At 48.4% G+C, this 24,256-nt stretch overlaps 1 protein-coding gene and 1 non-coding gene across 6 annotated transcripts; one reads left to right on the top strand and one right to left on the bottom strand.

Annotated features, from left to right (window-relative positions):
* Positions 1 to 1,891: 1,891 nt before the first annotated feature.
* Slc43a3 (solute carrier family 43 member 3) lies at positions 1,892 to 23,266 on the top strand. Of its 5 annotated transcripts, none has more exons than XM_076847252.2 (13): positions 1,892 to 1,956; positions 2,666 to 3,016; positions 3,365 to 3,494; positions 5,129 to 5,175; positions 7,549 to 7,625; positions 7,840 to 7,932; positions 11,633 to 11,772; positions 13,077 to 13,150; positions 14,549 to 14,722; positions 14,921 to 15,040; positions 20,268 to 20,454; positions 21,033 to 21,156; positions 22,327 to 23,266. In XM_076847252.2, exons 2-13 carry the CDS (start codon positions 2,833 to 2,835, stop codon positions 22,426 to 22,428), a joined length of 1,452 nt encoding a protein of 483 aa, XP_076703367.1. In that variant the 5' UTR covers positions 1,892 to 1,956; positions 2,666 to 2,832; the 3' UTR covers positions 22,429 to 23,266. The 5 variants fall into 5 exon arrangements, with proteins under 5 accessions (XP_076703367.1, XP_076703364.1, XP_076703365.1 ...); XM_076847249.2 differs by having other exon boundaries at positions 13,053 to 13,150; XM_076847250.2 differs by lacking the exon at positions 1,892 to 1,956 and adding an exon at positions 2,095 to 2,218 and having other exon boundaries at positions 13,053 to 13,150.
* On the bottom strand, positions 6,576 to 6,649 carry Trnaa-cgc (transfer RNA alanine (anticodon CGC)). Its single transcript has one exon. It is a non-coding gene; the product is annotated as a tRNA-Ala (tRNA).
* Positions 23,267 to 24,256: the final 990 nt, after the last annotated feature.

The following is a 24,256-nucleotide window of genomic DNA, read 5'->3' as shown; positions in this document are numbered from 1 at the left end:
GGAATGGTGCAGAGAATATTCTAATATTCTGTCCCAACAGTTTTAGGAGGACAGCCACATTCATAGAGGTGGTTGGTGCCTTCTGTAGACATGGTTGGGGTCTGGGGTGGGGGCACTGAAAGCCAAGAGAGACTTAATAAGATAAAGTGGTTAGAGTCCTGGGTGGCCTGACCCAAGTCCGGTGCTCCAGTCCTGGATGCACAGATAGCCCGTGAGCTGGGCCTTTCTGACTACTCCTGCCAATTTACATTCTAAAATCTCTCTCCTGGCTTTGACTTTTTCTGTTCTTTCTTTGCTATTTCCACTTTTTTTTTTTTTTTTTTTTTTTTATCCTTCAGGTCCTCAGGAGAGCAAAATGTAAGCCAGTGCAAAAGCTAGGGCTTGCATTAATTTCTGTATCTTTGTATCTTGCAGTAAAAAAAGAAAACCCCACATCTTAAGTCCTGTTTGTCCTGGGCTGCTATATATTTTTTCTTTTTTTGGTTTTTCATTCCATAAGTTTAGTTTTTCTTCCTCTCCTTCTCCTTCTTCTTTTTCAAGAAAAGCCTTGTTTTCCAAGAATCTGTTGTTGAGACTGGGGTGTAAAGAACACAGACTTGGGAGATGAGTAGTGTTGCCACTTTGGGTAACACTTGGGTTAATTGCTTGAAGTCCCCTCCCAAGTCCACTTCTCTGGCTCTGTCTACATAAACTGCAAACAGGAAAACCTAGGACCCTGCAGCCAGCCTGCTACACCAGATCCACACACCCATCCAATACCTCTTAGGAGATGGTTTCTGTAATTAAGGTGATATTGTCCTCATTTTATAGATGGGGCAGCAAAAGAGCCTGCCTCATGTGGTGTAATTTGCAAGTCCTTGGGGGTGCCATCTCTGCCTTTCCCCCACACAGTCAAGCCACTTTGGTGGCTACAGGCTTTCTTTTTGTGCTTTGGCAGTGATCTGGAAAACACACTTCCTGATTCTGGCCTTCCACTATCCTGAGGATGGTTGCTTCTTGAAAAAAGAGGGTTGGGCTTGGAATAGCTTGAGTTCCTTGGGATCCAGGAATCTGGGCATAAGGGCCTGCAGATTGCATCTAAATGCAATAAGCTCTCCCCCAAATGGAGCTTTTGACAGGACACAGCCATCCAGGCCAAAGAAGACGTCAGCTCACTTGCTCTGTGCTGGAACGATAGCAACCAGCTGCCTAGGCTGGCTATCTCATGCTGATCACAAGCTCCGATGGGCAATTATATATGTCTTTGATTAATAAAAAATGGGGCAATGAATGAATAGTTAATCAATGCAGTCTGGTGGGAAGGCTCTTTCAGAATCTGGGCTGGGGGGGTGAAGCAGGGAGTAATCACAGGGGTCCTTGGGGTGAAATGCAGGGCCCCCCGATCCGGGAATGGTTTCTGAAAAGCCCCTTAGTCCTAATTCTGGGCTCCTTGATTCTATGATGGGGGATTTCCTGGCAGTTCTACGGGGTGTGTGTATGGGGGGGAGGCAGGGAGGGAGGGTTGAGCTGATGGGCAAACAAGGCACAATACGTTCCATGCCCACTTAAGTGGTCCAGGTAAGGCACCTGGAATACGGCGTGCGAGTCCGCGTGCTTGCTGAAGCTCTTTGCTCTGCGTGCATCATCTCCCTGGGTGGACCTGGGCTTGGAACGTTGTGAAAACCAAGTTGCTTGGGGCAGGAAGGGGACCAGGGAGCTGGGCGGGGGGTGTGTGCACACGAGTCAGGAGAGACGGAAAGAGACTCGGCGGGCGTGCTGGAGGGCCACCGAAGGAGAAGAAGGGGCGGAGGTCAAGAGAGAGAAGGAAGTGATGGAGACGAGGAGGCCTGTCCCATCCCCTTCCGGGCGGGCGCGGGTGGAGGCCGGCAAAGGCCTGGGAGGGGCGGAGTCAGGCGCGGATCCAGAGCGCGACCCGCCAGCGCCGAGTGACAGCAGCCCTTGGCGTCGCGCGCGCGGGTAGGACTTGGGCCCGGCGGCGCCTCCGCGGGAAGGCAGCCGGGCGCAGGGCGGGGAGGGGGGCTCCGGGCAGCGGGAGTGGCCGCGGGGCTTGGTGCAAGTGGACTGGTGTGCGGCGGGCGGCGGGGACGAGGCGTGGGAGCCCTAGGCAAGGCTCGCGTCTGGAGCTGGGGACTCGTGTGGCCTGGGTTGTGACTATTAGCCGTGTGACCTTGGGCAAGTTCAGGAAGTCCCCTGAAACTTTTGTGCCAGTAAAGTGAAGGTAGCAAACCGTCAGCTTTGCGGGAGGTGGTGAGAAGGTGCGTTGGCTGTGTGTCGAGTCCCCCTGCACCGGGTCCGGGGGGCTGTTCCTGTTTTAGTGGACTCCATTCAGAACGAGCTCAGGAGTTCCTGTTTCCCACCCTGCTGCTTGGGCTACCTTGGGTACAGCATTAACTTCCATCTGTGACTCTGGGTTGCCAAGTTGGTATTCAGATGCAATAATGAGATGATGTATGAAAAGTTTTTTTTATTTATTTACTTTTATTTATTTATTTTTGCTTGTGCTGGGAATTGAACCTTGCACACGCCAAACCCTCTGCCATCCCTCTACATTCCCAGTGAAGGTGTGATTCCTGAAATTTCCTTCCAGGGCTCATAATCATTCTGCTCCCCCCCCCCTTTGTCCACCTCTCCCTTTCCCACAGGCAGCCTCTACCTTGTTTTTCAGGATCCAGAGAATCATCCACTGATGGGTTTTGCCCAGGCTCCCAAAAGTTGGAACTATACAGCTCCTTGAAGGAAAGGAATTGCCAAAGGAATTTTCCAAGTGGGCACACACCAGGACCTTGTGTGGTCCGTCCAGGAGGACAAAGTGGGACTTGAAGATTTGGGGCCATGGCAGGGCCGAGCCTGCCCCTTCGTGTGGCCACCCTTCTGACGGGGCTGCTGGAATGCCTTGGCTTTGCGGGTGTCCTCTTTGGCTGGGCTTCGCTAGTGTTTGTCTTCAAAACAGAGCGTTACTTTGAGGAGCTCTGTGAAGCAGATGCTGGTCTCCTGAGCAACGCCACAGGGCAAGCTGGTAAGGACAGCGCTGGCTTTTCCAAGGACGCTGAGCCAGGTTCCCAGGAGGTTGGGAAGGGATAGGGAGGACTCCACCTCTTGCTCACCTTTCCAGCCTTTCTAGGGCAAGAGGAGTGTCAGCAAGTCCCCCTCTTGTCTAGGAGATGCAGGGGGCTTCCAAGGGGTGTCTTGGGGGTAGGAATCTTTAGGGACAGCTGCGTCTTAACCCAGCTTGAGGAAGAGCCTTCTGCCCGGCGAGCTGTCCTCGGGGAGGGGAGCCCGAACTGGGCACTCACCTAGCGGGAGGCTGGGGTGATGGGAGCTTGGCCCATGTATCCTGGACTTCTGAGAACCCTTCTCTCTCCAGACTGCAAAGCCCAGGATGAGAGGTTCTCTCTCATCTTCACCGTGGCCTCCTTCATGAACAACTTCATGACGTTACCCACTGGCTACATCTTTGACCGTTTTAAGACCACCGTAGCCCGCCTCTTAGCCATGTAAGTCCAAAGGCCCAGCCTGGGCAGAGGCGAGTAAGAGGAATTCTTCACGCAGCTGCCTGGCTGGGAGGGAAACCCAGGTCAGGCGATGGGACAGTCCTGGCAGGCTCCTGAGCAGTAGCTGGCTGGCAGGATGTGTCTCTAGGCCCGCCCTCCTCCCCCACACCCTCTCTAGCCTTTCCTCACCTCCTTCCCCTGGCTCCAGAGAACAGTGTGTCTTTTTATCACCTGCTGAATTGAGCAGGAACCCAGGCTGACTTCCTGTGAGGTCTGGCCTGGGGTCAGGGTTACAAAATGAGCACACCCAAGATTGCCTCTCTCTGCCTCCCTTCACTCTGGGGACCCTTCTGTCACTCCTAAAAGTCCTCACACCAACTCAGCCTTGTTCTTTATCCTCCTCACCCCATGCCTGACCAGGGCTCCGTTACTGAGGTTTTCTGGGTGTCTGCAGTGGTGGGATTTCAGGTCCCCTCGGACTGGAGGGCGACAGAGGGGGGTCTCCCTTTCAGGCAACAGGTGGGTCAGAGGGAGAGGAATAGTTTGTTCCTGCCATTGGCTTCTGTGTTTGGATCTCTGTGCTCATGGCCAGGTTCAGTGATAAGCACTGGTCTGCTGAGGGCTGATATGACCCAGGGCAGCACCCAGGGAGGCTGGTGTGAGCTCAGCTGTCAAAGAGACGGATGGGGGGCTTGGGATGTGGCTCAAGCGGTAGCGCGCTCACTTGCCTGGCATGCACAGGGCACTGGGTTCTATCCTCAGCACCACGTAAAATAAAGATGTTGTGTCCACCGAAAACTAAAAAAAAAAAAAAAAAAAAAATTTAAAAATTCTCTCTCTGTCTCTTAAAAAAAAAAAAAAACAAAAAACTATTTAAAGAGAAGGATGGGGGAGCCGGTGGACCTGGGCCAGGACATACTCAGAGAGGGAAGCAAGTCCTGTTCACTTAAGCCTTTGGATGAATAAAGACTATTTTAGTTTTTCTTCGTCTTTGACTCTCCATCTTTCATCTTCTCTACCCCTTCTTCTTTGCCCTTTCCTTCTTCTCTATCTTTAGGGTTCTGCTTTTAGTACTTCATTCTTTATAAGATCTTCAACTTGCTAAGGAATCCCTGGAACCTTGGGATTGTCGTTCTGAAATCATTCTAGAACCTTAAGCTCGGAGTCTAGGTCAGTCTGATTCTTGCCCTTTGCAGAAGAAACTACTGAGGCCCAGAGAAGGAAAGCGGCTTGCCCAAAGTCACACAGTAGGGAGGAATTAGAACTCAAGGTGTTGATTTACAGACTAATCACTCACCTGCTTTTCCAAGGGTTTGCCTCTTAGAACTTCCAGGTGAGAGAGCCTGGGCCCTGTCTAGTCTGCTCCTGGCTAAGTCCTGAGCCCATCCTGTTCTCAACAGAACTCATTATCCAAGACTCCCTATGCACAGTCTGTGAGTCAGGGTCACATCTTCTCACTGGGCTTCTCATACCTGGTACTGAGCCTCCCAGGAGGCATCGGTGCCCCTTGAATTTCCAGAATTGAACTCCCAGGTTGAGGAGGCAGCATGCTTCTAGGCCTGGAGGGGAGGGGAGCAGAGGCCTGTTTTGTCTCTGGGCTTTCTCCTTCCTTGACGGTATTCTTCTCTGTATTTCAGATTTTTCTATACCAGTGCCACTCTGACCATAGCCTTCACCTCTGCAGGTGAGTCATGTTAGGTGGGAGGAGGGACAAAGACGAGGGGCACTGATAGATGGGCCAGGTACAGAGGGTGTCAGCCAGAGCCCAAGCACCCCCTGGTTATTCAGAGATCAGCTGGCAAGAGTCCCTCAGTGGTCACGAGGTTTTTGCTGGTTTGTGAACACAGCTTAGTCTTCTGAGAAAATGTGAGAAGGAAGGGCAATGGAAGTGGGCTGTTTCAGAGAGGATTTATTCAAGGGATTATTTCCCTCTTGGAGGTGTAAAAATGATCTCTCTTTCTTTTTTTAAAAAAATCAAATGATGATATGAATGAGTTTTGAAAGTATCCTTACTTAGCAGGATAAAAGTTGACAACTCTATTATACTCAAAAGCTTTTTATTTTTCAAATATTCCCCTTTATTGAAATCTATGAATTCCAACTTGGTTTATCCATCCTGCCTTCTTTATGAAGAAGAGCCAACTGAGGCTGGAGAGGGACCCTTGGCAAAGACTTGCTCCAGAGTTGGTGGGAGGCGGGCCTGGGGGGGTGGGCTCCTGACCCTCCTGTGCTAGCTCCCTGGTTATACTAGCTGGGAGATGCCTCCCATTATTCCTCCCCAGGCTCAGACGGAGTGGCTCAATTTTGGGGTTAGGAATTCAAGGTATAGCACATAACTGGTTCTATATCGGAGATGATGTCAAGGATGGTCTGCATTCATGCTGAGATCCAAACAGATCCAAACAGATCTTGTGAGATAGCATGGCACCTCAGGCCAAAGTCTTCAAACTGTTCTCCTTATCAAACGGGCCTCAGGTAATCGAAAGCCTGTCAATAATTTTCAAGTAGCCGCATGTGGCTGGCTCGTGTTTGATTCACCATTGTGAATCGTTTGAGCAACTCTTCCCCCTCTTCCTCCATTAAAAAAATGGGACTTTTTGTTCTGGAAAAGGTCTGGAAGCCACAATAACTCTTGTGAAAGCAGTCTCTGCCAACCTTTAGTTCATTAGGAGACATGGACGTTTTTATAAGTACAGAAATTGAAATGGTAAATAGCACGAATGCTCTAAAATTAGCCCAGTTCAGGGCTTCTCAAGTTACACAACAGTAGTTACTCAAAAGGATCTTAGCCCCAGCACACACCACACCACATACACACACACAGATATATTAGGAGCCCAGACAACTTCACTAACAAACATTGAGTCACCTGCTGGAACAGTGATTTTATTTCTCTTTCAGTCGTTTTGTTTTCTTGGGGCTAGTCTAACACACTGATGACAGGAGCAGGTCGATAACATTGTTTTTCTTTGTTGTATTTAATTTTGCATTTACACTCCCATTCATAACCAGGGACCAAGGGTTTCTACTTATAATGGTGACACAAAGTATCTCTTTCCTTTTTTTTTTTTTTTTTTTGGTGTGTGTGGTGCTGGGGATTGAACCCAGGGCCTTGTGCATGCGAGGCAAACACTCTACCAACTGAACTATATCCCCACCCCTAGAAAGGGTCTCTTCAAGTGGTTTTCTTTTGGATAAAAGTGGGTCAAATTAAAGAAAATAGTTTCTTTCTTTGTGGGGCTGGGGATGGAACCCTGGGTATTGCTCATGCTAAGCATGGGTTCTGCCCTCCCCCATCCCCTAAAGAAAACATTTTAACAAATAATAGGACAGGCAGAGGTTATGGCCAAAATCGTAAAGGAGGGCAGAAGTCTGTGGTTTGGGAAAGACTACTTTACCCAGAGTTCCTTCGGCCCTGGCCCTTATTTTGCAATTACTCAGTGCTTACCAGGCCTGTCTTAGCAATCTGCTTGCAGCCAGTCTTTTCAAGTGCAAGAGGCGTGCTTTTCTATCTGGCACTTCCAGTGCCAGGGACCACGCCTGACATGAAGGAATAGCTTGAAGTTCAGGGACAAAGGAAAGACCATGGCCGTGTTCTCAGTCAGATCTCCCAGCACCCTCATGAGGCAGGAAAAGTAGGGACTGTTGTTCCCATTGAACAGATGAGGTGACTGAGGCACAGACCCAGAAAAACAGCTCAAGGTTGTGGTCATGCAGTGAATTAGAGGCTGGGCTTTTAGGGACAAGTGGACTGAGTCTGATGTCCTCTTTCCTCCTAGTGTGGGGGGGTGAAGAGGAGGGGGTGCTTGTGGTTTGCCACAGACCTAAACCCATCTGTAGTGGAAAAAAAGATAACTCTGCAGACACAGCAGGGAAAATCTGTACCCTAAGACCCTTGAGGGAGGCCAGAAGCTGGGGAGAGCTGGGTCCAGGGTTGTCGAGCCTCTGGAGCAGGTGGGATCTGGGGCTTCCTGGAGGAGAGGGGAGGATGTGTGGCATTTGGGGTCTTCTTTGGGTTGCTGCGGCATCGGCCCACCTCTGACTTTGATGGTTCTAGACTCGGCTGTGCTGCTCTTCCTGGCCATGCCCATGCTCACCGTCGGGGGAATCCTGTTTCTTATCACCAACCTGCAGGTGTGGGTCTGTCGAGTGTCAGTGGTTGGGATGAGGGAAGGAGGGCACTTTTCCACAGTTGGCTGCTTCTGATGGGGTTGGCCCAAGCCAGGGGGGGGAGCTCTTGGGGTGGAGGGTGGTGTAGGTTCTGTGTGTGGCTGGCGCTTGCTGGACACTCAAGATAGAGTTGTTCCATGAGTAGATCGGTGGTCCAGACTTGTTGTGTCTTCTCTAGATTGGGAACCTGTTTGGCAAACACCGTTCTACCATCATCACCCTCTACAATGGAGCATTTGACTCTTCCTCTGCGATCTTCCTATTCATTAAGGTAAATAATAGCAGAATTTGGTATTTTTTAAAAAATTTGTTCTAATTAGTTATACATGATGGTAGAATGCATTTTTGACATAGCATACATAAATAGGGTAAAACTTCTCATTCTTCTGCTTGTACATGATGTAGAATTACACCAGTCGTGTATTAAACATGCACTGGGGTGATGTCCAATTCATTCTACTATCCTTATTACCCCCACAACCCCTCCCCTCCTTTCACTCCCTTCTGTCTAATCCAAAGTACCTCTATTCTTCCCTAGCTTCTCCGCCCCCATTGTGAATTAACATCTGCATATCAGAGAAAACATTCAGCCTTTGGTTCTTTGGGATTAGCTTATTTCACTTAGTGTGATATTCTCCAGCTCCATCTATTTATTGGAAATTACCATAATTTCATTCTTCTTGAAGGCTGAGTAATAGTCCATGTGTATATCACAGTTTCTTTATCCAGTCATCTATTGAAGGGCACCTAGATTGATTTCATAGCTTAGCTATTGTGAGTTGAGCTGCTATAAACATTGATGTGGCTGTGTCACTGTAGTGTACTGATATTTATTTATTTATTTATTCTAATTAGGTATATATGACAGCAGAATGCCTTTTGATTCATTGTCACAAATGGAGCACAACTTTTCATTTCTCTGGTTGTACATGATGTAGAGTCATACCATTCGTGCAATCATACATGTACCTAGGCTAATGATGTCTGTCTTAATCCACCATCTTTCCTACCCCCATGTCTCCCTTTGTCCAACCCTTTGTCCAACCCAAAGTTTCTTCATTCTTCCCATGTTGCCCCTGCTCCCATTATGGATCAACATCCGCTTATCAGAGAAAACATTTAGCCTTTGGTTTTTTGGGATTGGCTTGCTTTGCTTAGCATGATATTCTCTATTGCATTTACCTGAAAATACCAAAAGTTTATTCTCTTTTAGTGCTGAGCAATATTCCATTATGTATATATACCACAGTTTCTTTATCCATTCATCTATTGAAGGGCATCTAGGTTGGTCCCACATTTTAGCTCTTGTGAATTGAGCTCTTATAAACATTGATGTGGCTGCATCCTTGTAATATGCTGATTTTAAGTCCTTTGGGCATAAACCAAGGAGTGATAACTAGTCAAAGGATGGTTCCATTCCAAGTTACCTAAGGAAGCTCTGTATTGCTTTCTAGAGTGTTTGCACCAATTTGCAGTCCCACCAGCAATGGATGAGTGTGCCTTTTCCCCACATCCTCGCCAACATTTTTGTTGCTTGTATTCTTGGTGATTGCCATTCTAAGTGAGATGAAATCTGCCACACACTTGTCCCATGAACTTTGTGTGATTTCTGTCAATTCTCTGAATTAGGCACTATTTTGCTCCCCCATTTTACAGATGAAGCCTTGAGTCTCTGCAAGGTTAAGGTGCTTTGCTGACAGTTCTGCAGCTAGTAGGCCATACTTGAGCTGAAACCCAGGCCTTTCTGCTTCTAGAGCCTGAGCTGTAACCAGGAAGCCCCTTCTTTGCCCTCACCTGGTCTTTTTACAGCATGGATATGTGTTGGCAGTGTTTGCAGAGACTGGGGGCCCTTTGGAGCGGGGTGTGTGCTGATATGACCCTCTAGTTTGGATGAGCAGGTGGGAAGGGGCTGGTGGATAAGAGGGGCAGATAGAGGGCCTGTGCAGCTCTCCTAAGGGCTGATGGCAGGTGTCAGGGGGATGCACTGTTACCAGTGCCGTTGGTGGTCCAACAACAACCATCTGCTAACAGTTTTAATTGTTTAATATTGCTAACCTTCCCAGCCTAGGGAATGAATCCTGATTGGTGTTTAAGCCAACCACAGCATCTCCCCCTACCCCACCCACCACCCGTGATGGTCAGAAGTGGACATATGATCAAGCCCTTCTTCTTTTTTGGAGGGTGGGGAGGTACTAGGGATTGAACTCAGAGACACTCAACCACTGAGCCACATCCCTAGCCCTATTTTGTATTTTATTTGGAGGCAGTGTCTCACTGAGTTGCCTAGCACCTCACTTTTCCTGAAGCTGGCTTTGAATTCACAATCCTCCTGCCTCAGCCTCCTGAGCTGCTGGGATTACAGGCGGGTGGAGAGCGCCTGGCTCAAGCCCTTCTAAATGAGATGAAGGAGGTTCTGCAAGAACTTCAGAGGGTACTTCTTCCCTGAAGGAAAATGAGAATGGAGTAAAAAGAAAGCCTTCCTCCTCAGTCTCCCTTCTTACCTTTCCTCTTTGAGTGTTGCATTGGGAGGATGTGATAGCTGGAGTTAAGGCTGCCATGTTTTGATTATGAGGCAACAGGCTGGAGGACAAAAGTCAGCACACGAAATATGGCTGAGGGGGAAGGGGTGAAAGAGTGTGAGTCCCATGCTGGGGTTTGTGTTGGACCAGAAGCAGCTGATGCCGCCTGAGGATCACAAGAGAAGAGGATCTCTGGAGGTCCCGACCCCAAAATGAACCTCAGTTAGTCCCCCGAGCACCTTGGCTTGGAGGGTCACCCAGAGACTGAACTCCTGGGGCACGCAAGCCTTTTGACCCCTGGTGCAAGGTCACTTTCCAGGTTCTCTCCCTTCCCCTGGGCATGCCACCATTTCCCTCCCCTCCAGAGGTGGCCGGGGAGGGTGCTGTAGCAGGAGCTGGAATCCCTGGTTTAATCCAACTTGGCTGCGTCCTCTGACGTTGGGCAATTCCTTGCACATGGAGGGCCTCAGTCACCCTCTGTGGAGGGAGGAGGGGGTTGGACTAGATCTGGGGTTTTGTCGAGGAACTCAGGAGTTCCCTTTGATGTGCTGTTGGTCACCAAGGAGAATGCAGGGGAAGATAACTTGGCAGGTTCCCACGGATGTGTTTGCTAAGTTGAGTTTTTGTGTAAATTTTGTTTGAACAAAAAGACTTCCCTGCTATTGGTGTGTGTGGGAAGCCCTCGGCTGGGAGATCCCTGAGAGCCCTACTAGGAGGCTCCGCAAGACTGTGACGAAGGGCGACAGGATGGCTCCCCGCATCTGGCTGGGCCCTGGGCTGAGAGACTATGGGAGTGGGGTGTCCATGTTCAGCCTCCAGGGCGTGAGCAAGAGGCCTGCTAAGACTCCTCTAGGAAACTGGTTCTAGTTCCTGCCACCCACATTGACTTTTCTTTTTCTTTATTTATTTGCTTATTTTGGTGCAAGGGATTGAACTCAGGGCCTTGTGCATGCTGAGCACATGCTCTGCCACTGAGCTACCCTGACTTTTTAAACATAACATAAAATGCCCCACTTTAACCATCTTTAAGTATTCAGTTTGTAGCAGGAAGTGCATTCACAGTGTGGAACCACTGTGTACCTCCAGAACTCTTTTTATATAAAATTGGAATAGTCTACCTATTAAAACACTTCCCATTCCCCCCGCTCCCTGCCTACCAGCCTCCCGGTTCTGCTTTCTATCTATGAATTTGCATACTTTAGGTATCTCATATAAGTAGAAGCATACAGAATTTGTCCTTTTGTGACTGACTTATTTCACTTGGTCTGATATCCTCAAGAGTCATCCATATTTAGCATGGGTCAGGATTTTCTTGTTTAAGAATGAGTAATATTCCATTGAATAGATAGACCACATTTTGTTTATCTATTCATCTAATGATGGATGCTTGGGTCAATAATGCTGCTATGAATGTGGGGGAGTGCACTGACTTCTTTTTTCTTTTATTTGTAGCTTCTTTATGAACAGGGCATCAGCCTTAGGGCCTCCTTCATCTTCCTCTCTGCATGTAGTATCTGGCATGTCGGGCGTACTTTCCTCCTGATGCCCCGGGGGCACATTCCCTACCCACTGCCTCCCAACTACAGCTATGGGTAAGGATTGTGGGCCAAATCCTAGATCTAGAGTGGAAAGCAAGAAGTACAACAGATAGAGAAGAGCAAACCTGTCCCAGGAGAGGAGAATGGGAACAGGAGTGTATCAGTTAGCTATTGCTGCATAACAAACTTACCCCCAAACTCAATGGTCTAGAATAATAAGCATTTATTCTTTTCCACAATTTGGATAGCTGGCTAGTTCTACAGACCAGGGCCAGAATTAAATGATTTAAGTGGAGTTGCTTATGCTTCTGACCATCTGATGTACTATCTGGGGGTAGGCTAGTCTAGTAGACTACGGGGTTTGGAGTAGTAGTAGGGATGTTTGGGTTACATGGTTCATCTTCCAGCAGACTGGGCTGGGCTTGCTCATGTGGTGGTGTCAGGGTTCCGAGAGAGTGCAGAAATGCAGGAGTTTTCTTGTGACTTAGACTGGCACCTTGCTTTTGTTCCATTCTTTTGACTGAAGCAATTCACAAGGCCAGCTCAGATTTAGGGGATGAGAAAAAGAGCTGATAAGTCCCATTGCAAAGGGTGGAGATACAGAGGGGTCAGTACCTGTGATAATTTTTGCACTCAGATACAAGGAGTAGACAGAGGGTGTTCATTTGCTGCTCATTTCCCAATTGTCAGACCCCAGGTGCCCTTTGATTTCATTCTCACAACAATCTTCTCAGATATTCTTTTTCTGTGTTAGGGATTGAACCCAGAGGCACTTAACCACTGAGTCACATCTCCAGCCCTTTTTAAAAATATTTTATTTAGAGACAGGGTCTCACTGAGTTACTTAGGGACTTGCTAAGTAGCTGAGGCTGGCCTTGAACTCGTGATCCTCCTGTGTTAGCCTCCCAAGCCGCTGGGATTACAGGCCTGCACCACTGCACCCGGCTCTTACCTCCATGTTCTAAATGGGAAAAATGAGGCCCCATAAGGGGTGGATCTGAGAATGTTCCTGAAGCTAGGAAGAGGCAGGGCTGAGATGGGAACCCCAGGCCCATCCTCTTCCCAGGCTACCAGAGCGCCCCCTACTTTTCTACATATTAGAATCACTAGAATCATTTGGAGATTATTTTTGAAAAATGGGAGCCTGATTTTTACCTCCAGGCGTCCTGATCGGATCCATCTGGACTGCTGCCTGGACACTGGGGTTGTTCAAAGGCGGCTCCATTGTGCAGGGAAATGGGGAGATGGGGATCCATTGCACTGTTCCCTCCAGTCTGGGTCTTGGGTGCAGCTCACAGTGCTTGGCCTGGCTGCTGGGGCTTCTGTTTCCACAGCCTGTGTTCTGGGCGTGGTTCCAGAAAGGAAGAGAAGAAAACAGCTGAGCCCGAAAACAGGGAGCTGCAGTCAAATGAGTGTCTTTCATCAAACAGAGGTGAGCCCTGCTGGTCAGCTCATCTCCCCTTCAGAACCTGGCCTTTCCTGCCACTCACCAGGCCCTCACCTGGCTCCTCCCGTCAGGAGCACCCCAGGGGCTGAGTCAGGACAGGAGGGGTGGAGAAAGGACCTTCTCTGTCCCCTCACTTTGTAGAGGCATTAGAGAGGGCAGGACTTTTGTCCCTTTTGTGTTCCTTCCCTGTGTTCCTCTTCTCTCTCTGCATCTCGTCCTGTGCCCAGTGATGTCTGCCTTCCATTGTTTGGCTCCCCACCCCTACTCCAGGCCTCTCTCACCTGCTGTGCCAGTGCACTGACCTTGGTTTCTTTGTCCCCATCTCTGTCTCATGGCTCTGCCCTCTCTCATGGCCCCCGTCTCCATTGCTGCCTCCTTTCCCCCCTCTCTCTTTGGTTACAAATATTACAAATCAGCCACTGCTGGCTGTAGGAGAAATAAAGACAAGACTTGGAAGGAGGAAACAGGGAGCTGTAGCCAAAGGATACAAGGTAGCCAAAGGATACTAGGATGATTAAGTCTAGAGAGATCATCTACACATGAGGGCTGTGGCTGATACAATTGTATTGTATTTGAGATTTTTGCTAAGTGAATAGATTTTAGCTGTTCTGGATTTAAAAAAAAAATAAGTGGATAACCATGTGAGATGATGGATATGTTAATTTGCTTCACTATAGTAACCACTTCACTATCTATATGTATCCCATGACATCATGTTGCATACCTTAAATATACACAATAAAAATTTATTTTAACAAGAAAGAATAATAGGACTCTGGGAAGCTCATAAAATCAAGGGGAAAATTGCACTTGCCAGGCTCCTGGAGATGTAGAGCCAGGATACTTCTGGGGCATTCTACCCCTTTAGGAGAATGAGGTAACTGGTCAACCCTGGGGGAGGCACAGAATGTGTAGCTCATCATCCCATCTAGACCACGAGGAATAGAGCAGGGGAGACTTCCCCAAGAAGCTCAAGATGCTGGGACCAAAAGCAAGGGAGGCGATACGGAGCAGGCCAGAACAATAGCTGTCCACCAGTGATCTTCCCATTGGCTCTTTCTCCTCTGTCTTTCTTTTTACCTTTGTGGCTAAGAAAGATCAGGAAAGTATTATTGCAAGGCATGTCATTGAGCACACCGTGAGCAGCAGATCACATTTCAACAGACGGAAGAACTCGGAGGGTCATTCAAGGTGCTAGGACCAGATGACAAAGCACAGCCGTGGGGGTGTGCAGGCTGCAGGCAGCTCACAGGGCACACCAGATGAGTTCCTGACACAGGCTGGAAGGTGAAGGGACCTGAGCCTGTCCTGGGAAGGCACCCTCTGCCTTTCCTTCCCCTCCACTTTCCCCATGGTTGACGCCCCCTTCGTCTTTCTCCTCAGACGGCTCAGGACTCGTGCAGCAGCAGAACCTCCGTTCTTTCTGGAGCTATGCTTTGTCTCAGCGCTTCGCCTGGCACCTGGTGTGGCTGTCCGTGATCCAGCTGTGGCACTACCTCTTCATCGGCACGCTCAACTCTCTGCTGACCAACTTGGCCGGCGGGGACAGGATGCAAGGTGTGTGTGGGGGCTGGGAGGCAGCCCAGCTGGCCCATGTTGGAGCCCTGAGGGGCGGGAGGAAGGGGCCCTGTGTTCCAGAGGAGGGCCAGAGGGCCTGCCCGGGAGGGACAGGCAGGACAAGGGCAGGGCTGGGGCATCCTCTCCTGAAATCAGGCCTGGTATCTCTTATCACCGACCCCGCTCTGCTTTTTGCAGTCAGCGCCTACACCAACGCCTTTGCCATCACTCAGTTCTTCGGAGTGCTGTGTGCCCCCTGGAACGGGCTGCTCATGGACCGGCTTAAGCAGAGGTACCAGAAGGAAGCGAAAAGGACAGGTGAGATGGGTTGAGGGACCAGGAGAGGAGAGATCCTCGTTTACCTCACGCTGTCTTCTTTCGTATTAACCTTTCCTCCCTGCGCTCATTCATTCATTCATTCAGCCACCGGGCACTGAGGGATAATTAAGAACCAGCGACAGGGCCAGACACCAGGGGTTCAGCAGTGGATGAGTCAGATACACCTTTTATCTCAAGCTGTTCTCCATCTAGCGGGTAGAGCAAGACAGGTAATCAGTCAGTTACGACCCACAAACCACAGACTGTCCCTACCCCAGGGTTCTGACTTTCTGATGGTGACTAACCCTGCAGTACAGCCATTCTGTTTTTCCCCTTTCAGTGTAGTTTCCCATAAATTACATGAGGTATTCAATGCCTTATTATAAAACAGGCTTTGTGTTAGATGATTATGCCCACTGTTGGCTGAAATGTATGTTCCGAGCACATTAAAGTAGGTTAGGCTAAGCTGTGACGTTCAGCAGGTTAGGTGTATTGAATGCGTTTCAACTTGATAATATTTGAAGTTTTCAGACGAGGAGCCTGTGTAAACACACAGGGGATAATGGGACCCAAAGAAGGTCATGTAACCTGTTCTAGGTGAAGATGGGCTGGTGTCAGGGAAGGCTTCCTGGAGGAAATGGCATCTAAGCTAAGTCTGAGGGAAGAGTAAAAAGGGAGGAGATGCGAGGAGGGGGCCAGAAGGGTGACGGAGAGAGCGAGACAGTGAGGCAGCTGGTGGATCCTGGCACATGATCTAGGCCAACCAGGGCACAGAGTTCTCGGGGAGCTGTAGGGAAGGGCCTGGAAGCAGAGGGGTGAGAAGGGGCCAGGCTGCTCCCATACCCCGAGAGATTGGACACGATCCTTGGACATGATGGGAGGACACTGGGCTGCTGAGGTACCTCACCCTGTGGGGGTCAGGAACCGGGAGGGGCAGAATCTCAGACAGCATGTCATTTTACCCGCAAATTCTTCGGCATGGATCTCTGACGCGGGGCCTCTTTTATGTAAATATCACCATGACATCATTGTCACGCCTAAAAAAGGAAGAATAATTTCTTAATGCTGTCTAATGTGCAGTCACTGTTCAGATTCGCTTCGTTGTCTCATACGTAGCTTTAGGGTTGGTTTGTTCAAATTAGGATCCTAGGTCTACAAGTGTTCTCGGTAGATGTGCCTTTTTAAAATCTGTAACAATGTCTCCTGAGCTTTTTCCCTTGTTGTTTACTTGTTGAAGGAACTGGGTTATTTGTCCTGTCGTGTTTCCCACATTTTGCATTTGGCATCTTTTTGGTGTCATTTCAAAGTGTTCCTCTGATTGGGTATTTCCTATAAACAGGCAGATTAGAGGCTTGACAGAGACTCAGTTTGATTTTTTTGGCAAGAATCATTCAGAGATGGAACCGTGGTCTTCCTCTGCCCTCCTGTGAGCAGGCTCCTGGTATCTGCTGTCTGTTGTGATGACGTTAAGATTCATCAGCTGATTCGGACACTGTTAGTCTGATCCGTCTGTTTCCCATCAACCTTTTGCCTAATGATTTTATCGGCCACTGATGATCCATGGCTAGACCCATTATTTTATTAGGGCTGTAAAAGGATGATTTTATATTTTTTCCTTTCCTACTGCTTTTCATAGCTGCAATTTTTCTATAAAGACTTTCCTTACTATTTCCTTCCCTTGAAATAAATGCTTGGTTTCCCCCTACTTTAGCAGTTTCAGGGGAAAGAGTTGGTGCCTTAGTGCCCCTGGGGATGACTACTTCTTTCTGTCTTAAAGTCTCATTTAAAATATGTTTGAGGGGGCTGGGGCTTTAGCTGTTGATAGAGCACTTGCTTTGCACATGAGAGGCACTGGGTTTGACCCTCAGCACCATATGAAAATAAATAAATAAAGATATTGTGTCCATCTACAACTAAAAAAAAGGTTTTTTTTTTTTTTGTTTTGTTTTGTTTTTTTAAATGTCTGACATGTTTCAAGCCATTCTGTCAGCTGTCACCTTCTTCTTCTTCACCTCCTTCTTCTTTTTTTTTTTGGTGCTGGGATGAAACCCGGGGCCTCATGCGTGCTGTACAAGTGCTCTCCACTGAGCTTCACCGGACACCTCACTATTGTTTTGTTTTTGTCCTGGGGATTGGTTTTGGGGTAATTTTCTATTGAGCCACATCCCCAGCCCTTTTTATTTTTTATTTTGAAACAGGGTTTTACTAAGTTGCTAAGTTGCTGAGGCTGGCCTTGAACTTATAGTCCTCCTGCTCAGCCTCCTGAGTCACTGGCATTACAGGTGTGTGTCACCACAGCTGGCTTCCTGGGCTGTTCTTCTCTTTCTCTCTCTCTTTCTCTCCCTCTCTCCCCCTCCTTCTCTCTTCCTCTCCCTCTCTCCTCCTCTCTCTCTCCCTCCTCCTCTCTCTCTCCCTCTCTCCCCCCTCTCTCTCCCTCTCTCTCCCTCTCCCTCTTTTTTTTCTAGTACCGGGAATTGAACTGAGGGGCACTCGGCCACTGAGCCACATCCCCAGCCCTATTTTGTATTTTATTTAGAGACAGGGTCTCACTGAGTTGCTTAGTGCCTTCCTGTTGCTGAGGTTGGCTTTGAACTTGTGATCCTCCTGCCTCAGCTTCCTGAGCTGCTGGGATTACAGGCATGGGCCACCTCACTCGGCTTCCCTCACTATTCTTTTTTTTTTTAATATTTATATTTCAGTTGTAGTTGGACACAATACCTTTATTTTAATGTGGTGCTGAGGATCGAACCCAGGGCCTTGCACATGCTAGGCGAGCACTCTACCACTGAGCCATAACCCCAGCCCCTCCCTCACTATTCTTGATGCTCGAATGCTTCCATCTTTGGCCACTGAGAACTTTACTAATCTAGCACCTGTGTCTTTTAGACATGCTCCCGTTAGTTTGAGACAGTGTCTTTACTTTTTAGCATTGTTGGGTGTTCTGGTTCATTTCCTTAGGAGTGTTTCCTGCCCCAGATCTGAAATTGGCCATTTCTCCAACTATCCTGGGTCCTTAAATGTTAAATGGGATTTAGAGGCTGCAGTCTCCATGCCAGGCTTTCTAATTGTTCCTGTGATGTCACTGCTTTCAGGCGTTGGATAGAATTATGATAGATAAAAATAAATAAAAGATTTTGTAAGAAAAAATGTACCATGAATACTTAATGCTGATATTTTCATTCACATTTCACTTCCTTGATTTTGTATTGTGTCTCTTTTCTTTTCTTCTTGAAATCTTGTTTCCCAATAACATATATATATAAATAATATATACACACATACACACATACAGATAATCTTAAATGTGATCACTAGTTTTAGCAACATCATATTAAGAAGAATGCAATTTCCAAATGCTATTGCTCCTTCCTTCTCCCCTCTTCTCCTCCTTTCCTTCCCCTTCTCCTCTCCCCCACCCCCACATTTCCTTCCTCTCTCTGTTTTTGGCCTTAGACTCTATCCCTTTACAGATGTACAGTAAAATTACAGTCTAAAGGGTCACCAACTTGATACAGAGTTATGTTCATTTGTTTTATTTTATTTTGTTTCTGATATTTTGGGATTGCTTTGCTTGTCCCCGCCCCCCCTCCCATTATTTTAATTTAATTGTGTTTTAAAAAGATTTACATTTTAAAGCCAGGCATGGTAGTCAGTACTTGTAATCCCAGCTACTCAGGAGCCTGAGGCAGGATGATTACAAATTCAAGGCCACTAAGGGCAACTTAGTGAGACCCTATCTCAAAATAAAATTTTTAAAGGACTGGGGTTATTGCTCAGTTCCCTGGGTTCAGTTCCCATACCAAAAAAAAAAAAAAAAAAAAACATAATAATAATAATAATAATAATAATAATAATAAAAATTGGGCTGGGGTTGTGGCTCAGTGGCAGAGTGCTTGCCTTGCACATGTGAGGCACTGGGTTCGATCCTCAGCACCACATAAAAATATATAAACAAAGATATTGTGACCATGTATAACTAAAAAATTTTTAAAAATTACATTATAAACTTTACATCTCCCCCAAACTAACATTGTGAAACAAGATATATTATATATTCAAAGTTTAGCTTCCTTCTCTGTTCCTTGTACCCCTTCCCTTCCCTCTTAAAGTAACTATTTTTATTATTTCTTAAATACAAGTGTTCGATAAGCATGGTGTATATACAAGTGTGTCTCTGTGCCCCTCTTCCTTAGATAAAGGTAGCCAACTGTAGGCGCTCACACACTGTTGTGGTGCCGGGTTTCTTTTTATGTGACTCTGCCCTGAGTTTGCTCTTACCTGTGGCTTACCATGAGGCTGTAGCATAGTTGGGGCCCCACTTCCTCACTGGCTGTTTCCAGTTTTTGGCTGTTACCAGCTGTGCTATCAAAAAACACCTGGCTACAGGGTATCAGGGTGCAAAAGCAGACATGGAGCCTGTTTGGAAGCCATTGCAATAATCTCTGAGTGAGTTCATGGTGCCCTGAAAGTAGGAGAAGCCCATGGGGACAGGGAAGAGTGGACACATTCCAAAGGTACTTTGGAGAGGTGAATTATCAATGTCATTTATGGGATGGCAGCAGAGCATGCAGGAGAAGAGAATTCAAGGATGACCCCTACACTTCTGCTCGGACAGTTGATAAACCCAGCCTAATTCCCTCTTAAGATTGGGAGCCATCTCGCCACAAAGGCATGAAAAGATCATTTCAGCTTTACTATAAATTACTGCGATTTCTGAACTTGCTTGGAATGCCTGCCCGTGCCTTGGACTCACCCATGCCCGGCTTTCCCTGACCGGATAACAACCCTCTCTGAAACTTTAGTGGTGCCTTATAAATTTCTGGCTTTCTCTGGCCAGATAAGGACCCTCTCTGAAACTCTAATGGTGCCTCATAAATTGCATGCTGAGATCTGCTACCTGCCTTTGTGTTATGCTTGTCAAAATTTTCTTATCTGTGAGTTCTCAAGACACCACCCCCACCCACTTTGTGTGACGTTCTGGGCTATAAAGCTGTGCTCCAAGAGAGCTGCGGGGCTGTCTTCTGTTCCCATGGTTTTTGGGAGAGACAGCCCGGCTAGTCGAAATTATAAGCTTGCTTTAATTTGATTTCATTTGGAGCCGGTGGTCTTTTCTTTGCCTTGTGGTTTAACACAGTTGAGGGGATATTGCTCCCACCTTCTCTGGTCTTTCTTGTCCTTGTGCTCCATTGGGTTCAGCTACGGCAGCTCCTCTTTCCTCTTGGAACAGGTTCTTCCGCTGCAGCTGTGGCCCTCCTGTCGGCAGTGCCTTCACTGACCCTGACATCTCTGCTGTGCCTGGGCTTCGCCCTCTGTGCCTCCATCCCTGTCCTCCCCCTCCAGTACGTCACCTTCATCCTGCAGGTGGTCAGCCGCTCCTTCCTCTATGGGGGCAACGCTGCCTTCCTCACTCTCGGGTAAGTGGGCTTGGGTGTTCTGTGATGGGGCAAAGGGAAGCAGGTAGGGGGCACAGAGCCTGGGGGGGGGGTGAGGGTGGGCCTGGAGTTGTCAGGTGAAGACAGCTGAATTTGGGAACAGGTGATGCTGGAGGTGGAGGCCAAGAGCAGGAGACAGCATGCACATATCTGAGCCTTTGCATCAGCTGTGCCCTTCTGCCGGTCTCCTGGTGGATGCCTATGTACCCTTTAATGCCACCTCTCCCAAGGGTAATTGGAAAAAAAGCCTTTGCCCTTTTCTGTGCCCTTGGTACTCTATTCCTGCTTTCTTTGATAGTGTGTTCATCTGCCTTTTCCTTAAGATTTCCCCAGGTATGGCCTGCGCTGCATCCCTGCCCTCCCCCCCCCCCCCCCCCCCCGGGGGCCAGCACAAGCCTTCTCTGTGTTCTGTGGTCTGAATGCCTGAGCACAGGGGAAGGGAAGGGCTGTGTGGGAGGGCAAAGGAAGGCCTAGGACAGGAATTGGAGGCCCATAGGTGACAGAGGCCCACAGAGCCCAGGCCCCTGAAGCTCACTGGATCCCCCTGTTTCTCTCCTTAGTTTTCCTTCAGAGCACTTTGGAAAGCTCTTTGGACTGGTGATGACCTTGTCAGCCATTGTGTCCCTGCTGCAGTTCCCCCTCTTCACCCTCATCAAAGGCCCCCTCCAGAACAACCCCTTATACGTGAGTACTGTGGGGAGAGGAGTACTGTAGGGAGAGGACTGTGGGGAGAGGACTGTGGGGAGAGTACTGTGGGGAGAGTACTGTGGGGAGAGGAGTACTGTGGGGAGAGGAGTGCTGTAGGGAGAGGACTGTGGGGAGAGGACTGTGGGGAGAGTACTGTGGGAAGGCTGGTTCCTGGGGGCCTCCGTCCAGAGCTGACACTAGCCCTAGAGCAGCAAGGTGCCCAGCAGGGGGCACTCAGAGCTGAGTCAGGGTGCGGGAGCCAGTGCTGTAGCAGAGTTCTGCACATGGGTACATCCTCGGCCTTGCTTCTCAAATCAGTGTGCGTGGGAGTACCCCTGGCTCGCACCGGGGGCAGCTGAAGCCACAAGGGTAACATGGTACAACCTTCTGGAGAGTCTGTTATTCAGGGCTTTGAGGGAAAATTATGATGGGTGTGGAGATAAGTAATGTATTCTGGACTAGGATGCAGAATCCTCACAAAATTTTAAGAAAAACCTAAGACTTCAGTGATATTCCCTGCTTCAAGTGAGTGCAGGCCATTTCCCAAGGCTGTAACGTGAACTAGAGTTAGCCTGAGAGACAAGGTCCTCACACCCGAAGGATGCTCATAGGCCCAGTCCTAAGAGCGGGGAGGACTCTGTAGTTCTCTGTAGAAACTGTGGCTCCAAGAGACTTACACATTCCGAGGCACACGGCTAAGGGGCAGATGTCTCTCCACATTGAATTCAGGGTTTGGATCCCCTGCCTGCCTCTGTTTGCCTCATTTAAAAAAAGTCAGCAAAGTGTAAAACAGGAGTTTAAATCTGTCACTGGGAGAAAAAGAAGGAAAAACTCAAACTAAGGATAATTAGCTGACTATTAAATCAGGGGATCTAACCTAACATTCAGATGGGTGGTATGACAGGTGCTGCCCCAGCTTCCCATGTGACCTTGAGCAGTCAATCATTGAATGCTCTCTAGCTCCCTGTTTCTTAATCCATGAGGTGAGAAGTATTAATTTCCCCTACTTCACAGAAAAGAATGAAAAATAATCAGAAGTCCTTCTTCCAGGGCGCCATAGTGTGTGGTGGGAAGTGGAATATGAACTGGGGGCGCTTCTGGCCCCTTTGCTGCTTGAGGGGGTGGCTCAGAGTTGCTAGACCGGCTTCCTCCTTCCTCTCCCTGCAGGTGAACGTGACGCTGTTGCTCACCACTCTTCTGACGTTCGTCCACCCCTTCCTGGTGTACCGGGAGTGCCGCGCCTGGAAGGAAGACCCCTCTAAACCATGAGCTCAGAATCCCTCCCTGGATGCTTTGCATTATCGTTCCCCGCCTTTGAGGACCCCGTGCCCATGGACTTTGTCTACCCAGGTTACTTGTATTAAGTAGTCATTATTATTATTATATTTTTCTAAAGAGAGAGAGAAAGAGAGAGAGAGAGATGTTTAACTGCTCACCAGGTTTCTGATCAGCAAGAAGGGAATCTCAGTTGCCTACAAACCCAAGGCAAAGGCTTATGGATCTTCTCCTTGGTTCCAAAGCAGGAGGTGACTCTCTACATGACTCTGGCAGACCCTTGAGAACAAGAGAGGTGATATGGAGGACGAGTTGTGTCACCTGCTTCTTTAGGCCACTTTGGCCCTGAAGCTCACGTGTGCTGGAACCTGTGCTGCCAGGTACATTTCTAGGTGAGGTGCGAGGGCATCATGGCCTACTGCCTGGCGTTTAGAGGTGGATCTAGCAGCAGACCTAGCTTTCCCTCTGAAGCACATCTTGGTTGGAGAACTTTCTATGAGCTTCAGGGGAAAGAGGAGCAGACAGAGGCCCCTGGTGCCGGAGGAGCTTGGGTGCCCTTTTTTGGCCTGAGCATCACTTTTCCCAGGTGTAAAATGAGAGAGTCCAAGGTTCTTTCTGGAGCTAATGTCCTGGAAAGTCTTAGGAACAGTGACAGGGAGTCCACCTGCCCAAGGACCTTAGGAACCTGCTGACCCATTTGCCAAAAGGATGTCTGATGAACCCTCCTGGGGATATTTTCCTCTTCAGGAAGGGGGATAGTTATTTACTTTCTGGCATTTTATAAAAATTTTTATATGGGATAATTTTGTATAAAAATAAAGACTCTGTGTCTAAGGCCATTGCTATTTCTACTTCTCTGGGCTTGGGACTGGTGTGTGTGTGTGTGTGTGTGTCTGTGTGTCTGTGTGTCTGTGTGTATTTGTGTGCGCACGTGCATGCACGCGCACATGAGAGTTTGCGTGTATGTGTACACGTGGGAGTTTGTGTGCATGCGTGCACACACATGTGTTCCTGAGGAGGCTCCACCCTGGAAGACTGACTGTGTGAGTGGAGGTGGAGGATTGGCTGCGCATCTTCATATAGCAGCTTGTCACTGAGGTGGAACAGGAGCCCTCAGACTAGGACCCACCCCTGGTCTGTTCTGGGACATGAGCTCAGAGCCTCCCGCCTCATCCTCCCTATATCCTTTCACACCACACAGCTAGCTAAAAGCATTAGTTGGAAAGAGAAGTTCCTAGTTTTGATCTCAGTTCTGCTCTCAGCAGCTGACCAAGTCTCTTAACTGCTGAGTCACAATCTCCTCACCTGACAGTGCAGTTAATCCTCTCTCTCCCCAGGGCAATTGTGAGCATGTGAATTGCTACCACTGGGCACAGGAGCGTTCCTGTATTTACTCAAGACCAGCACAGTGGCAAGGAGAAGGTGAGGGACCAGGAGGGAGGTGGGAAGGGGAGGAGATGGCTCTATTATTCCACCTAGTCCTGAGAGAGTCTGGGAGAGGGCAGCAGGAAGGGGAGGGATAAAAGGGAGACATTCATTCACTCATCCATTTAGTCATTCAACAAATGCTTGAACACCTGCAATGTATCAGGAGCTATCCTGGGTACTGGGGATATGGGGATGGGCAGGGGTCTAAAGCGCAGCCCTTGCTTTTTCTCACAGGTTGCTGAAGGGTTAATTTACGGTGGCCAAGGAACCTGGGTCTCAAATGGGCACCAAATTTCTAAGGTGGCTTTGACCTTGTTACTCTACTCAAAAATGACTCGCAAGAGAAACATTCAGCGTCCAGCAGAGCATTTAATCCTCTCAGCAGTGTGATCCC

Source organism: Callospermophilus lateralis, chromosome 2 (assembly GCF_048772815.1).
Source record: "Callospermophilus lateralis isolate mCalLat2 chromosome 2, mCalLat2.hap1, whole genome shotgun sequence".
NCBI lineage: Eukaryota > Metazoa > Chordata > Mammalia > Rodentia > Sciuridae > Callospermophilus > Callospermophilus lateralis.
Note: the sequence above shows the minus strand (reverse complement) of the source record. Positions and strands in the feature narration are given on the sequence as shown.